The 14374-nt window shown below is 40.9% G+C and overlaps 1 protein-coding gene across 3 annotated transcripts in view; it reads left to right on the forward strand.

Annotated features, from left to right (window-relative positions):
* The window catches only part of LOC146646808 (nardilysin-like), a 36334-nt gene extending 27890 nt beyond the window's left edge, over positions 1-8444 (forward strand). For all 3 annotated transcript variants that reach the window (XM_085392464.1, XM_085392466.1, XM_085392463.1), the window contains exons 19-32: positions 664-783; positions 911-962; positions 1276-1426; positions 2833-2960; positions 3109-3271; positions 3485-3516; positions 3719-3857; positions 3977-4024; positions 4123-4175; positions 4813-4896; positions 5127-5217; positions 5449-5565; positions 7468-7557; positions 7665-8444. In XM_085392464.1, coding sequence (XP_085248590.1) covers positions 664-783; positions 911-962; positions 1276-1426; positions 2833-2960; positions 3109-3271; positions 3485-3516; positions 3719-3857; positions 3977-4024; positions 4123-4175; positions 4813-4896; positions 5127-5217; positions 5449-5565; positions 7468-7557; positions 7665-7886 — 1490 coding nt within the window. In that variant the 3' untranslated portion in view covers positions 7887-8444. The remainder of the gene's footprint in view (positions 1-663; positions 784-910; positions 963-1275; positions 1427-2832; positions 2961-3108; positions 3272-3484; positions 3517-3718; positions 3858-3976; positions 4025-4122; positions 4176-4812; positions 4897-5126; positions 5218-5448; positions 5566-7467; positions 7558-7664) is intronic.
* Positions 8445-14374: the final 5930 nt, after the last annotated feature.

Raw genomic sequence — 14374 nt, forward strand, 5'->3', positions numbered from 1 at the left:
TTAAATATTGTAGCAGAACAAAATTATGGAAAAGTTACAAATCAGTTTTGAACAACTTGTCGTTATAGTTATAAAATTTCACTGTGAAATAGATTAAATCCATCACTGTCTGCATTTTCAAACGTACCACATATTTGGCTACAACAAAATGAACGAATTTTATTAAGTGAATTAATTTAAAAGTAGAACGAAAACACACAGGGCCAGCTCCTGTAATGTACCAATGGATAAAGTTTGGATTGTAAATTCAGACCGATCGGCACAAAAATGGTTACACAGCACCAGTTATATTTGCTGATTGCATGGATTGAACGGTGTATGTTAATTAAAGGTCAATATTTTAATTTAAACACAGAAAAACAAAACACCTCTGGCTCACTTCTGGCCAAATGCAAAGGTTGATTCATTCTGTCGTTGCAGTTTGCTTACAAACTTTGTAAAGTGACAGACCTACGCGGCCAGCTTTACTAAAAGCTGGCAGCTTCACTTTCTGGCCCAAGGGTTTCTGAATCATTTATTGTGGGGGTAACATCTTTCTCTGTGTTGACAAGCGACTACATGTTTATCCCTAAACTGTATATAATGAATTGTCGAAAGTCACGCATTATTTATGAGGCTGCACCGAGTGGAATGGTGATTTATTGTGTGTGTGCACTTGTTCAGCCACTGACTTCACCCTGAAGCCCTCTGACTGCCCAGACACCGAGTTCCCAGTCCGGATAGCCGACAGCGACAGGGGCTGCCTGTGGTACAAGAAAGATAACAAATTCAAAATCCCAAGAGGTAGACTGTGTGTTAGTGTGTGTGTACTTGTACTGTGTGCATCAATTAGCATGCAAGATGTTACTTTAAAGGTATTTAATGTCATTAGGGAATGGTTGACACCTGCTTGCTCTCTCTTCTTCTTTAGCCTACGTCAGATTCCACTTAATCTCTCCAGTAATCCAGCAATCCGCTAAGAAGTGAGTTTAAGCTCAGATAAGAGTTTGTGAAAATAAGTGTTTGTTTTTTGCTATGACCTTTGTTAATGACTGCTTTTTAATCGTCTCTCTCTCTCCCACTGCCTCCACTTATGTCTTTTTGTCACTTTTACCCTCCCTCCCCCACGTTTCTCCTTCCTCTGTCCTTCCTCCTTCTTTTTCTATTTTGCCTGTTTTTTTTCCCTCTCTATCCTCCATCTCATCCTTCTTACCTCCTTCTGTACTATTCCCTGCCCTCTCTCTATTTCACTTTTCTCTTATTCTCTTTATTTGTCGCCTTCCTCTTGCGCTCCAGTGTGGTCTTGTTTGACCTTCTGGTAAACATTCTGGGCCACAACCTGGCAGAGCCAGCCTATGAGGCTGAAGTGGCCCAGTTGGAGTATAAACTGGTTGCTGGTGAGCACGGACTGGTCATCAAAGTTAAAGGATTTAACCACAAGCTTCCTGTGAGTAAGCATACATACACACATAGATAAACAGTTTGGATAGTGGCAGTTGCATTTTAGGCTCTGTACACCACCACAGGGGATTTTAAATCAAACATTCAATATACAGCTTTAATTCAAGGGGCTTTACAAAAATTTTGCTTAACTGTTTAGGAATTATATCAATTTTTATACATAGTCAACATTTTTAAAGGCTCGAAGTTAATTGGACAAGCCGATATAATTTTAAATTCATGCTTGGATAAAAATCCTTTGCAGTCAGTGAGTGCCTGAAATCTACTTGAGATGGTCTGCCAGGCTTTTACTGTACCCGCCTTTAGTTGGGACTCGCTGCCTTCTGTTTCGTCTTCAATAACTGAAAACCATGCTGTGTTGGGTTGAGATCAGGTGACTTACTTGGCCATTGAAGTACATGCCTATGTCTTTGTCTTGAGAATCTCTTGGGTTGCTTTTGCAGTATGCTTTGGATCATTTTCCCATTTTAACTGTGAAACAGTATCCAATCACTTTTGAAGCTGTTGGCTAAATGTGAGCAGAGAGCATAGCCCTGTACACTTCAGTATCCTCCCTGCTACTTCTATCAGCAGTCACATCATCACTAAACACTACTGACCCAGTTTTACTGGCAGCCATACACGCCAAAACATTGCCGCCACCATGTTTGACAGATAGCGTGGTATGCTTCAGATTATGAGCCGTTCCTTTCATTCTCCATACTTTTGGCTCCCCACGATTCTGGTACAAGTCAAACTTGGGTTTATATGTCCAAGAAATTTGGCATATTTTCTGGATAAGTCGAATCTGGCTTTCCAGTTCTTATGTCTTTGTCACCTTGTCATAAACCCGCTATAATCACATTCACGAAGGTGTTTCTTGATTGTAGATTTTGTCAATGACATGTCTACGTCCTTGTGACTGTGAAAAGGTTTTTCTCAAACAAGGATTGACTTATTCGATGTAGTTGTTCCTGTGGTCTCATCAGTGCATTCCTTTTAAAGAATGTACCAGAGTGTTGATTTGGAAGCTCTGATAGGTTTATTGCAGTTTTTCAGTGTAATTATGGACTCCTTCACTTGAATCATCTCTTTGGAGCTCATGTTGACGATTCCAGAGAAAAGACACCAAATGCAAGTCCAACAATTGGAATAAGCTTCAGCTTTTGATCTGCTTAATTGTTATAAAATAACAGGAAATGGGCCTCAGCTGGCCATAAAAATGTCTGTCTGTGATACGTTTATTTTAAAATCCACTCTGTTGGTGTTTAAAGGCTAAATTTATTTTAATCTCAAAACAGTTACAAACACAACTGTACGTGTAATTGTTTTGCATACATTAAACCACAAACTGAATAAGAAAGAATCTTATGTAATGTATGTGTGACTTGTTGACCATGTTTTTGTCTGTAGTTGCTGTTTCACCTGATCATTGACCACCTGGCAGATTTCTCGGCCTCCTCTGACGTCTTCAGCATGTTCGCAGAGCAGCTGAAAAAAACCTACTTCAACATCCTCATTAAACCTGAGAAACTCAGCAAGTACGTTGCTTCCCCATTGCTATGTGAGATTATCGAGTGTATGTTGCCTTCTAGTGGTGAAATGTGTGACAGCCCTAAATAGAAGAGCCTCCGGTCGTCACCGTCCTCTTTTATCTTCTCGCTCTCATCCTTTTTTTTTCTCCTCCAGGGACGTGCGCTTGTTAATCTTGGAGCACTCTCGCTGGTCCATGGTGGACAAATATCAGGCTCTAACAGCTGGTTTGACCACTGAAGAGCTGATTGAGTTCAGCCGGAGCTTCAGAGCTGAGCTCTTTGCAGAGGGACTGGTGCAAGGGAACTTTAGCAGTGCAGTGAGTGGACAGCAGACAGCACACAGACAAGCATACTGATTGACAATAATATTAGCTGATTAGAGTGAATCAGTCAACGTTCACGTCTACTCTTGCCTCAGTTGCTACTGGGTGTACTTGACATTGCCCTCGTGCTTGGCTGATTGCCTCTCCTCACTCTCTTTCTCTCTTATCTCTCACTATTCATTACTCTTTATTGTATTTCCTCCACAGGAGTCTGTGCAGTTTCTGCAATATGTCACAGAGTAAGTCAGTTATTACACTGAATGCACTCCCTAATGAGAACACCAATACTATACAATCAAATAGATTTGTTTGCTATAATACGCCGTGATTCACATCAGCTTCAGTTGTTTAGTCCATGATTCGCCTTTGCTTTTTTTTTCCTCTCTCCTCTTTACCTTCTCACTTATTTTACTCCCTCTCTCCTCGTGTCTTGCCTGGCAGTAAGTTGCAGTTCTCCAAGCTGACAGCGGAGGTACCGGTGATGTTCAGAGTGGTCGAGCTTCCACAGAAGCACCACATCTGTAAGGTCAAATCACTCAATAAAGGAGACGCCAACTCGGAAGTCACTGTTTACTACCAGGTATACACACACAATGTACATGCACGTCTACAGGTCATCAAGTCGTTTTATCTCTGAAGGTTCATTTTTTTACGCACACAAATTCATTCCCATTTTCTTTCTGTTTGCGTTTTATTCAGTCTGGCCCCAAGGCTTTAAGGGAGCACACGCTGATGGAGCTGTTGGTGGTGAGCATTACAATATGTTGCTTCTCTGTTTCCACACACTCCCTCTTTGATGCCGTCATCCCTCCATTGTTGACTGAGTTGTTTTGGGGGGGTTTCAGATGCACATGGAGGAGCCCTGCTTTGATTTCCTCAGGACCAAAGAGACTCTGGGGTGAGTTTCTGCTGCGTTCGATAATATTTTTCTGTTCATTTAAAACCAAATTTCTGAAACTAAGCGAAACAGTGAGTTTTTCCATTCAAATTAGCATTACACGCTAATATTTTTCTAAAACTAGAAAGCTGCAGTTAATTTGATTTATTTGCATTTGTCCTAAATGTGCTCCATATGGAAATACACAACTTTTCAAAGTAACTTTCTTAATATATCCAGTTCTCTTCCTCTTCCTCTTTTTTTTTTTTTTTTGCCATTTTGAGGGTATTGAAGTTATTTTATGTGAAAATCAAAGGTATGCAGAGAAACTAACCTTCTGTTTCCACCTACACGTCTCTGTCTGTATTGTATTTCATTACTTTGCCTTCTAGAAGGAACAAGTCTGTGCCGACCTTGTTAAGAGACTGTCGGGTTTCTGTTTGGTGTGCCTGAAATGTGGGAGCTAGTAATATTTAAACCTTTGCCAAGCTGCTCTAATTCTACTGGGACAAATGCTTTTCACATTGAAATTCAGTTTTCATACTTGCCAGACTGGTTTTATTACAGAGTGCAAATCAGATGTAATGCAGTTTTTCATCAGCTTATTTCACCCGTATTTTCTCTAATCCTAAAGCGTTCTTTTTGTCTCCGTCTGCAGATACCATGTCTACCCCACCTGCAGAAACACCTCAGGCGTTCTAGGTTTCTCTGTCACAGTGGAGACACAGGCCACGAAGTTCAAGTGAGTCTGCAACACACAATGGAAACCTTTAATTTGCCCAAAGCAAGATACGATTTATCTTAACACTTTTCCCAAAACCAAGGTAAATCTATCTTGCTATTCATCCAAACCCAAGCTGCAATTTATCCATGTGGCCATGGAAAGTGAATCAAGTGGAAGTGATAAATGACTAAAGGAATCCAATGCGTTCTATACCCTACAATATATCTCTTACCTCTCATCTCTCTCAGCACCGAGCTGGTGGAGTTAAAGATTGAAGAGTTCTTGACTTCATTCGGAGAGAAGCTCAATGCACTGACTGAGGAGGCCTTTAATACTCAGGTCTGCGTAAATGTGTTTTGTTTTTTCTTATTGTATTCATGAGTTTCCCATTCTTATGGAAAAAGATACAGAAAATGCTGCCTATCCAGAAATTTTCTAAATGTCAAAAGTTGTATCTCATTCCATTAATAACACATTTCTGAGTCATGTAAAACCCGGCTGAATGCCTAAATGTGAAGCTGCACTGTGGAAGAAGTGACTAGAAAGCCTGTGTGCTCGTGTTTTCTGCAGGTGACTGCTTTAGTGAAGCTCAAAGAGTGCGAGGACACACATCTTGGTGAGGAGGTGGACAGGAACTGGGCAGAGGTGGTTACGCAGCAGTATGTGTTCGATAGGCTCAATAGAGAGGTGAGGACAACACGATGTTTAAAATAACGGCTCTGATGTTGTTTAAGACGTGCTCGTGCTGCTAAAGTAGTTCTGAGCCGTGACCTTGATGACCGTGGGACAAATCCTTTGGTTTTGAGGGTTGTGGGTTAGTGCCTTTTTGTTCTGGTGCATTACAGGGTTGCAAAACATTGTTAATATAATTAACAGAATGACGAATGCTATTCACTTGCTCTATGAATGTATTGCTGCTGAATGGGAGTATATTCTCACATAATTGCAGTTGCCTTACTCTTAACAGTTTGCCCCAACTTTGTCATCTAGACTCCACTATGGGCACATGTATGGTCCTACCACGGGTCCTCCAATTTAGTGGAAGTCTGGACTTTGTTTGGGACATTGCAACAGCGCATTCTTTTCTTTTTCAGCCATTCTGTTGAAGATTTGCTGCTGTTCTTGGGATCATTGTCCTGTGGCGTGAGCCCAGCTTTTGCTGTTAGCTGACAGATGGGCTCACGTTCGACTGTAGAATATTTTGGTATACAGTGGAGTTCATGGTTGACTCATTGCGGTCCTGTGGCTGCAAAACAATCCCAAATCATCCCCTCACCACCAACGTACTTGACAGTTGCTACGAAGTGTTTGTGCTGATGTGCTGATTGGTTTTCACCGAGTGTGGTGCTGTGGATTATGACCAGATATCTCCACTTGGGCCGTGTCTGGACATTGTTCCAGAAGTTTTGTGGTTTGTTAAGATGCCGTTTTGCAAAGCTAAGGCTTGCAGCCATGTTTTTATTATTATTATTATTATTATATACAGAAAAGGCTTTCTCCTGGCAATCCTTCTAAACAATCCACACCTTTTCAGTCATTTTTAAATGGGACAGTCATACGTGTTAACATTTAATATTATAGCTGAGGCCAGTAGAGTCTGAGATGTAGCTCTTGGGGTTTTTTGCTGCTTTTTTTTTCTCTGAGCATTGTGGGATCCACTCTGGGGAAGATTGGCAGCTGTCTTGAGTCCACTGAATAATCTTTCTCACTGTAGAATTAATGGACTGCAAATTGTTTAGAAGTTGTTTTCTTAACATCATTGTCAATGTCTTCTTTCTTGGCACTCTGTTGCACACACCTGAATGCACCAGACCTACAACCTGCCAAAACATCTGCTTTTATAGAGGCGGTCACTCTTTCTGATGATCAGTTTTATCAAGTGCATTTTATCAACAGCACCTGGCTGCTACTTACACTCTTAGTTCCTCTGGAAACATTAAGGATATTTTTAGTTTTTAACACGCTGATTTTACATTTATGCTTTTTTTGTTTTTGATAAGAAAATGACGGTGAAATGTTTGGGTTTTTTTCTATCCCAGGTTATTTGAATCCACTTTTAAGATCTGCTAAAGACCATCTTTAATTATGGCCTCATACATAAAACCTTAAGTATAAATAGAGGGTGCGCTTCCTTTCTATGATGGCTATATATGTCTATATGTATATATTCTCAGCGCTCTACAAAATATGAACATAGTTAATGCAAAGTATACAGCAAGCAAGAGAGAAATAACAAGTATTAATGAGAATGTTCACACCACTTGCATTTTCAAAGTTCAGTAGCTGAAGTTTGTGTTTTTAGGTCCTCAGATAGACGTTGCCAAAGGAACAGATCACAGAAAACGTATTACAGAACCTGTTTTATTTGTGCTCTATGAAAGCACAACACTATCTCAAAACTAATTGACCCACTGGGGACAGATAAACTGGCTGTTTGGTACTGTCAACATTGTTACCTCTCTAATTCATAGGAAAAAAAATGTGGTTTATCCTTTTAAAACATGCTTGGTTCTGACACTGAGAATTAAGCTGTTACATTTCCAGTGAATGGTTCTGTCTTACCATTGGTCTGTGCCACTGTGTGTTCAGATCGAGGCTCTGAAACAGATGACGAGAGATGAACTCGTCTCTTGGTTCAAAGAACATCGTGGACAGAGCAGCAGGAAGCTCAGTGTGCATGTAAGCAATGCCTTTGTGTTTATGTTACACAGTTCTTCACTTTTCTTTGTGTTTTGGACATGATATACTTTATATCTGTAATAATTTCGTCTCTCTGTGTCCTTAAGGTGGTGGGATTTGGTGCTGAAGAGAATGATGAGGAGGGCAGTGGTGAAAAGCAGGAAGAAAAAGGCAAAGATGAGGATTTAAGGAGCTCAGCCTACGGTGAAGTGTCTAAGCTTAGTTTCCTTCCCGCCTCTCCCAAAGTGGAAGGTGCCATAGCCATCGTGGACATTCCTGCTTTCACTGAAGGCCTGCCCCTCTTTCCCTACCACAAGATACTTAAATAAACTTGTGCTCAGACTGTGAGACGGACTTACTCAGCCACATTCAGGGACTCTGCCTCATTAGAGATGCAGGCACTTAATATGAGGTGAAGGAAGGTTGAAGCAGCTTTGGCTCCTTTCTGGACCTGGATTTCGACTCTGGAGCCCAGCTGTAGGTTTTCCCCACGCTCTGCGCATAAGCAAAAAGACTGAGAGTGATGATAGAGTTTTCTTTTAGCTAACTGATAGTCTGTTCTGCTTTCTCACATTCAATTATTTTATATCCTCAGCAGCTGCGAGAAACTGAAATTCTTTGAATCAGATTCTCATTTATTTGGTTCTCCGAGCTGTAGTGCTGCTACAGAAGTTAAAATCTGTATTTTCCGCTGTCTGCGTCGCAGTCCAGACTGAGTATAATTCAATTTAAAAACACAAATCGACTGTGAAAACAGCAGAAATGCTTTGAACTCCATGCGTGTGAATTTGTGTGCTGGATTTCAGGCTCTGGTGTGTGCTGCGGTTATTGGGTGACCTGGATCGTGCTGTGCTGTGAAACTGCAAAGAAATAAATCATCATCAGTCGATGTTGAGTGAATGAATGAAGCCGTTTAAGCTGTCTTCACAGCAAAAATACACTGAAACTTCAAATCATTGTGACTCTTATGTGACTCATGTTAAATTTGAAAGGAGTTTTGATGTTCTGGGTGCAGTTTTCTTGGCATGCAGTCACATTAAATAACACAGATGGCACAGAGAGACGAGTAGTTGCTAGAATCAACTGCGTCACACACTCAGGTTATTTTAAAGTCAGAAATGTTTGCATGCCGGTGACTCAACGTGATGTCATTTCTACAACTTTAAATTATGTGAAAATTATACATTACTCACAGACGCTCTGCCCGAACCATGAAGAAGAGGCTGCCGCAGGTGATTTTGTCTTGGTCTTGTGCTTGGAGATACTTTGCATTATTGAATGTATTTAAAAAAAAAAAATTAAGCCCAGCTCAGTAGAGCATGTTAACAGAATTCACTAATATGCCTCATACTGTAGAAAAGCCTTCACCTGCTGCAGCTCCACACGTGATGATAATTGTTACAGCTTTGTGATGGAAGGCAAAACAGCTCGTTGGCATAAGATTCACATGGTTCCTGTACCACACCACACATGGCTCTTCTTCAGGCTATGCAGAGGCAAATCCACGGCTCATACTCTTACTGCATTGGGAGTGTGTTTGACAATGTAGCTTTGCTAATCAGATGCTTTCCAGATGGTATTACATGATGGATCAAATTTTGATGGTACTTCTCTGTGTTCATAATTGCATACATTTTGACAAAATCCCCAACACTACTGGCTGAAATATAGCCCCAAACCATGACACCAAACACTGTTGTACCTCTCCCCTGACCTCCTCCTCACGTGTTGACAATAAACCTCAAATTTGGATTAGTCGTTCTAGAAGACCTGTTGACCTTTTTCATACCTCAGCCTTTTCTCTGAATTTCCCCTTGTAAAGATTTTCTCCTTGGCAGCCACACTTCCACTGAGACCATTTCTGATTAGTGAACAGTAGACGCATCAACTTAAAGGATCAGGATGCATCTCTTGGGTCCTGTTTCAGGTCTTTGCTGGATATCTTAAGGATATGACTATTAGATACTGTTCCTCTGCTCCACTTCTGTCCTCTACTTGTCCAATTTCCTAAGAATTTTTAAGAACACACTGCACTGCTGAGATATGCCAAGTTCACCTTGCTGGTACAAAAATACTCTTTTATTCCTGTCAAACTATGTTATCTTTGGCATTTTTCATAAAGTTAGATAAAAAGGCTAATTATGAAATAACTGATGTGTTTTTACAAGAGGTTGCTAGTAAAGTGCTTAAAGATAGAGTTTATAACTAGTTCTGTGCTAAGTTGTCTGTTATGTTTTGTCACGACACTGCTTCATCCATGAGTTAGGTGCCGTTATAAGTTTGATTGATTCGTAGGGCAAACAAAAGAAAAAGTTTTTATTTTAATAATGATGGAAGTACAGTCCCGATCAAAAGTTTAAGACCACTTGAAAAATGGCAAAAAAAATTATTTTGAATGGTTAGATCTTAACAAGGTTCCAAGTAGAGCTTCAATGTGCAACAAGAAGAAATGGCAGAGCGACAAAACATTCTTTTGAGCATGCAATTTATTGAAAACAACACTTAAACTGAAACATGCTGTTTTAGAGCTGATCAAAAGTTTGAGACCACATGCCTTTAAAAGGCCAAATCTGCAAAAATGTGGATTCGTTGTCATTTTCTGTCAGGTAGTCACACTGTCACAACGTTCTAATGAAAAAGGCAAAAAACTTTCCCTTTTTGAACGTGGTCGGGTTGTTGAACTGCATAAACCGGGGCTCTCGCAGCACGCCATCGCAGCTGAGGTGGGATGCACTAAGACAGTCATTTGGAATTTCTTAAATGATCCTGAGAGTCATGGAACGAAAAAGTCAAGTGGAAGACCCAAAAAAATTTCACCAGCACTGAGCTGGAGGATCCAATTGGTTGTCCGTCAAGACACTGGACGATCCTCGACCCAAATCAAGGCTGTTACTGGTGCCGACTGCAGCCCCGTAACCATCAGACAGCAACTGAGACTGAAGTTGGGCATCAAAAACCAAACATGTCTTCAAAGGCCTCGTCCCCTTGAACGCCACAGAACTGACCATTTGGACTTTGCAAGAGAGCACCAAACATGGGACATTGAAGGGTGGAAGAAAGTTTTATTCTCTGATAAGAACAATTTAACCTTGATGGTCCTGATGGTTTCCAAGGTTACTGGCATGACAAGCCACCTGAGATGTTTTCTACGTGCCACAGTGGTCTGGGGTGCTTTTTTCCTTCAGTTGAACAATGGAGCTTCAGGAGGTGCAGGGGTGTCAAACAGCCACTGGCTATGTCCAGAGTCAGCGGCCAGAAGTTGCAACCCAGAAGTTGCAGAGAGCATCCCTCATGGCCCCCAGATTTGACCCATTTAGTCAATTTTTTTACAGATTTGGATTATAATGCATATTGATACAAAATATAATCAACAAATCATAGATTATAATAGGGTGAGATAATAAAAACAACTGCTTCTTGGTAATACCACAAAATAAGGGGGGGGGATGAAGCCTGGTTAAAATTTAATCAATGCTACCTGTGGGAAGGATCATGTTTCTACACTCCTTTTAATGGTACAATGTGGAATTAATTTGATCGTTCTGGATGTATGGCAGCAAATATGTTCTACTCTACAGCACCGCAGAGCATTGCTGGTGGTGACAAACAGATCTAATTAGCTTTGACTATATTGGTCTAAGCATTGCCTCAGTGGTAGATCAGCTGCATAAATCTCCTCTGTGGAGAATACAGGATATTAAGAACTGGCTACTTGTCCTACATAACACTAAATTCAAGATACTGCAGCTTTGAAGAGGAAAGGGAGGGCATTTTGAATTTGAACTAATAAGAACAACCGCTAGCTTCAGGAAAGCTTCAGTCCTCTCTGTACTGCTGCTACAGGCCTGCCTCTCCCAAACTGTGTGTACTACACCCAAAAACATCTTTAAGGTTGAAGGAGTTGAAAATCTAGTTTCACACTCTACTTACTCACCCTCCAGGATTTCACATAAAGGTTTATTGATGCCTCAATCTGGTGAGCTCAGAGGCCACTGAAGGCACTTGAGTTTATTTAGGTGTAAAAAAAAAAACCACTTGTGAAGGCTATTTGGCCTTTGGAAGAGTGGTGCATGTAAGCACTCATTTAAAGTGGGTGCAAGGGAACCAGACTTTCAGCTTAACGTATTCACTGAGGTTCTCTCAGAGTCTGGTCCCTTTCATGCAATGTTCCTGTTTTGTTATCCTGCTAGTAATGTACTGTATATAAGAGCAGGTCTATTAAAGGTTAATCAGCTTGTGCTTTTACTCGGATAATTTAAACTGTAGCTATATTCTCCTCTTTGACATAAATGGGTTGTGGGACATCAGGTTTTTTTTTTTCTTTACTTGGCAAGTTTTCAGGCTTTGTCTGAAGTTTGAAGTGGTGTGTTTTTGATATGTTTTTATTTTAGACAAGGTTCATTGTAATTTCTTGGTTATATATTGTGTTTTCTGTGTCTACAGATATGTTAGTGACTCTGGTTTGGATAGAGAGCACACTCCGGTTAGAAAAATGACATTAAAGTCTCATGATTTCTTATTTGACTGTTCAGACTGAGGAGAGGAAAGAAAGTATCTCTTTTGGGACCACATATAGAAGTGGCCCACTTCAGGACTAAGAAAAGACCAGATTCCATGTGATGTGTTTTGTTCACAGTTGTCATGAAAAACAACTACAACAACAAAAAAACACATCTTACCCTGCAGTGTAGCCTCTGAGACAAACAGCGCTTTGACTTAATATAGACGCTACAAAGCCAGTCTGCTCACAGGAGCAGTGCTAACGTTCTGAGGATAATTTTTACCATGTGCACAGCTTAATTTGCTCTACCAGCATGCAAAAATGACCTAATTAGAAATCAAATCAAAATTCAATTGAGGCTTACAGGAAAGTGTTTTTGGGGGTCTGGAGAAGTTTCTCGGATGAGAGGTGAAACGTCTTCAAGCAACTTAAAGAAGGCCAGACACTTAAAGTGGGGTTTTTTGGGGTTTTTTGTAAATATTAAACGGATTAGCCAAAATAATCTCATTTTGAACATTCTGTACTTTATAACAAACTAATAGTTCAATCAAATCAATCAATCAATCAAACCTTTATTTGTCACATGCAAGTTTGCACCTGCAGTGAAACACATACATATGGTTGCTGTCATATAATCACTGGGCACTTCATTGAGTACACCTTGCTAGTACTGGGTTGGTCCCTCTTTTGCCTTTAGAGCTTTCTTAATTCTTTTATGGTGCTGGAAACATTCCTCACAGCTTTTGGTCCATATTGACATGGCAGCATCACATAGTCGCTGCAGATTTGTTAGCTGCACATCCAGCATGCGAATCTCCCGTTCCACTACTTCCCAAATGTGCTCTATTGTATTTTGTTGAGATCTGGTGACTCTGGAGGCTATTTGGTTACACGGTTTCATGTGTAGGAAATCAGATTTGAGCTCTGTGACATGGTGTGTTAAAGAGCTGGGAGCAGCCAACAGGAGATGGGTGTACTGCGGTCAGCCGCAATACTCAGGTACGCTGTGGGACTTAAACGATGTTCAGCTGGTACTAAGGGACCCAAAATATGCCAAAGAAATATCTCACACACCATTACACCACCGCTAGCATTGTTTACACCACCAGTGTTTACACACCTGCCATCTAAATGTGTCACAATGACGCAACCTTCAGACAGATCAGACAAGCCAATGTTTTCCAGGCTTCTAGAGTCCAGTTTTGTTAAAGCCATTGAAACTGTAGCCTCAGTTTCCTGTAGCAGCACCCAGAGTTGTCCTCCGTTGCTGTAGCTCATCTGCTCTAAGATTAGACTTGTTGTGCATTCATAGACACTCTTCTGCATACCTTGGTTGTTATAAATGATTATTTAAGCTACTGTTGCCTCCATTTCGGCTCAAAGCAGGCTGGCCATTCCTCTCTGACCCCTGACATAAACTGTTTTTTGTTTTTTTGTTTAAACCCTAGACAGGGTTGTTTGGAATTTTTCACTTTTCAGGCCAGGAAAATGTATAAAGTACTGCAAATTTAGACCAAAGTCTAGAGTCTCAGTGATACAAAGTAGGCAAACAAATGACAGCCATTCAATACTGCTCGCCTGGGTAAAAATGTATTTGTCTTTATCTTTAAATGCTACACAAATAAAGGATGACATTTCTAACAACTTGTTTCTAGACCAACCATGAAGCTGGGGTAAAATTTGCAGCGGAAACAAGGCATATATGCAGCATCCAATCTGCTCATTCACTGCTAGTGTCTTTTGCTTTTGAGGAACTGGATAAGTAGCCTTTCCTTGGTGTCTAACCATGGAGACCAGCAGCTTCCCAGTGCTTCTTTGGTTAAGAAAGTTCTAAATCAGCCTTTGGGCTATGTAACTGTGTCACAAGTTGTACTACCAGCAAATAAACTCAGCCGGCACTGTCAACAGTAGCTGGTGGTCCTGCTGAGAAAGGCTTTGCGACTTTGTCCCAGAGAGTTGTGCTCATGCTGTGCTCTCCTGTCAGAAGCCATTCTGTCTCATCCGCTCTCTGTCTCCATCTCCTAGCCTGGGTACATACGCAAAGAGGAAGTGTATCACAAATGCATGCAGACAAGCTTGCCCATGAATCGGAGACGATTAGATTAGATTTGTTTAACGTGCGCACACGCACACACTCTCTTTCGATTTCACCCTGTGTAAACTTTCCACCGCTACACTCTGTGTCATTCCTGTTGTCATTCTAATTTCATAGGAGGACTCCTGCCAAGGCAGTAATGAACTCAAGTCATGAGGCAGAGGCCACGGCGAGCGGTTGTGAGCCGTGTGTGTGTAGCAGAGAGAAAATGAGAGAAGGTA

The sequence above is a fragment of the Rhamphochromis longiceps genome, linkage group LG19 (genome assembly GCF_057381845.1).
Source record: "Rhamphochromis longiceps isolate RC_006_pf linkage group LG19, R_longiceps_female_GT1.1, whole genome shotgun sequence".
NCBI lineage: Eukaryota > Metazoa > Chordata > Actinopteri > Cichliformes > Cichlidae > Rhamphochromis > Rhamphochromis longiceps.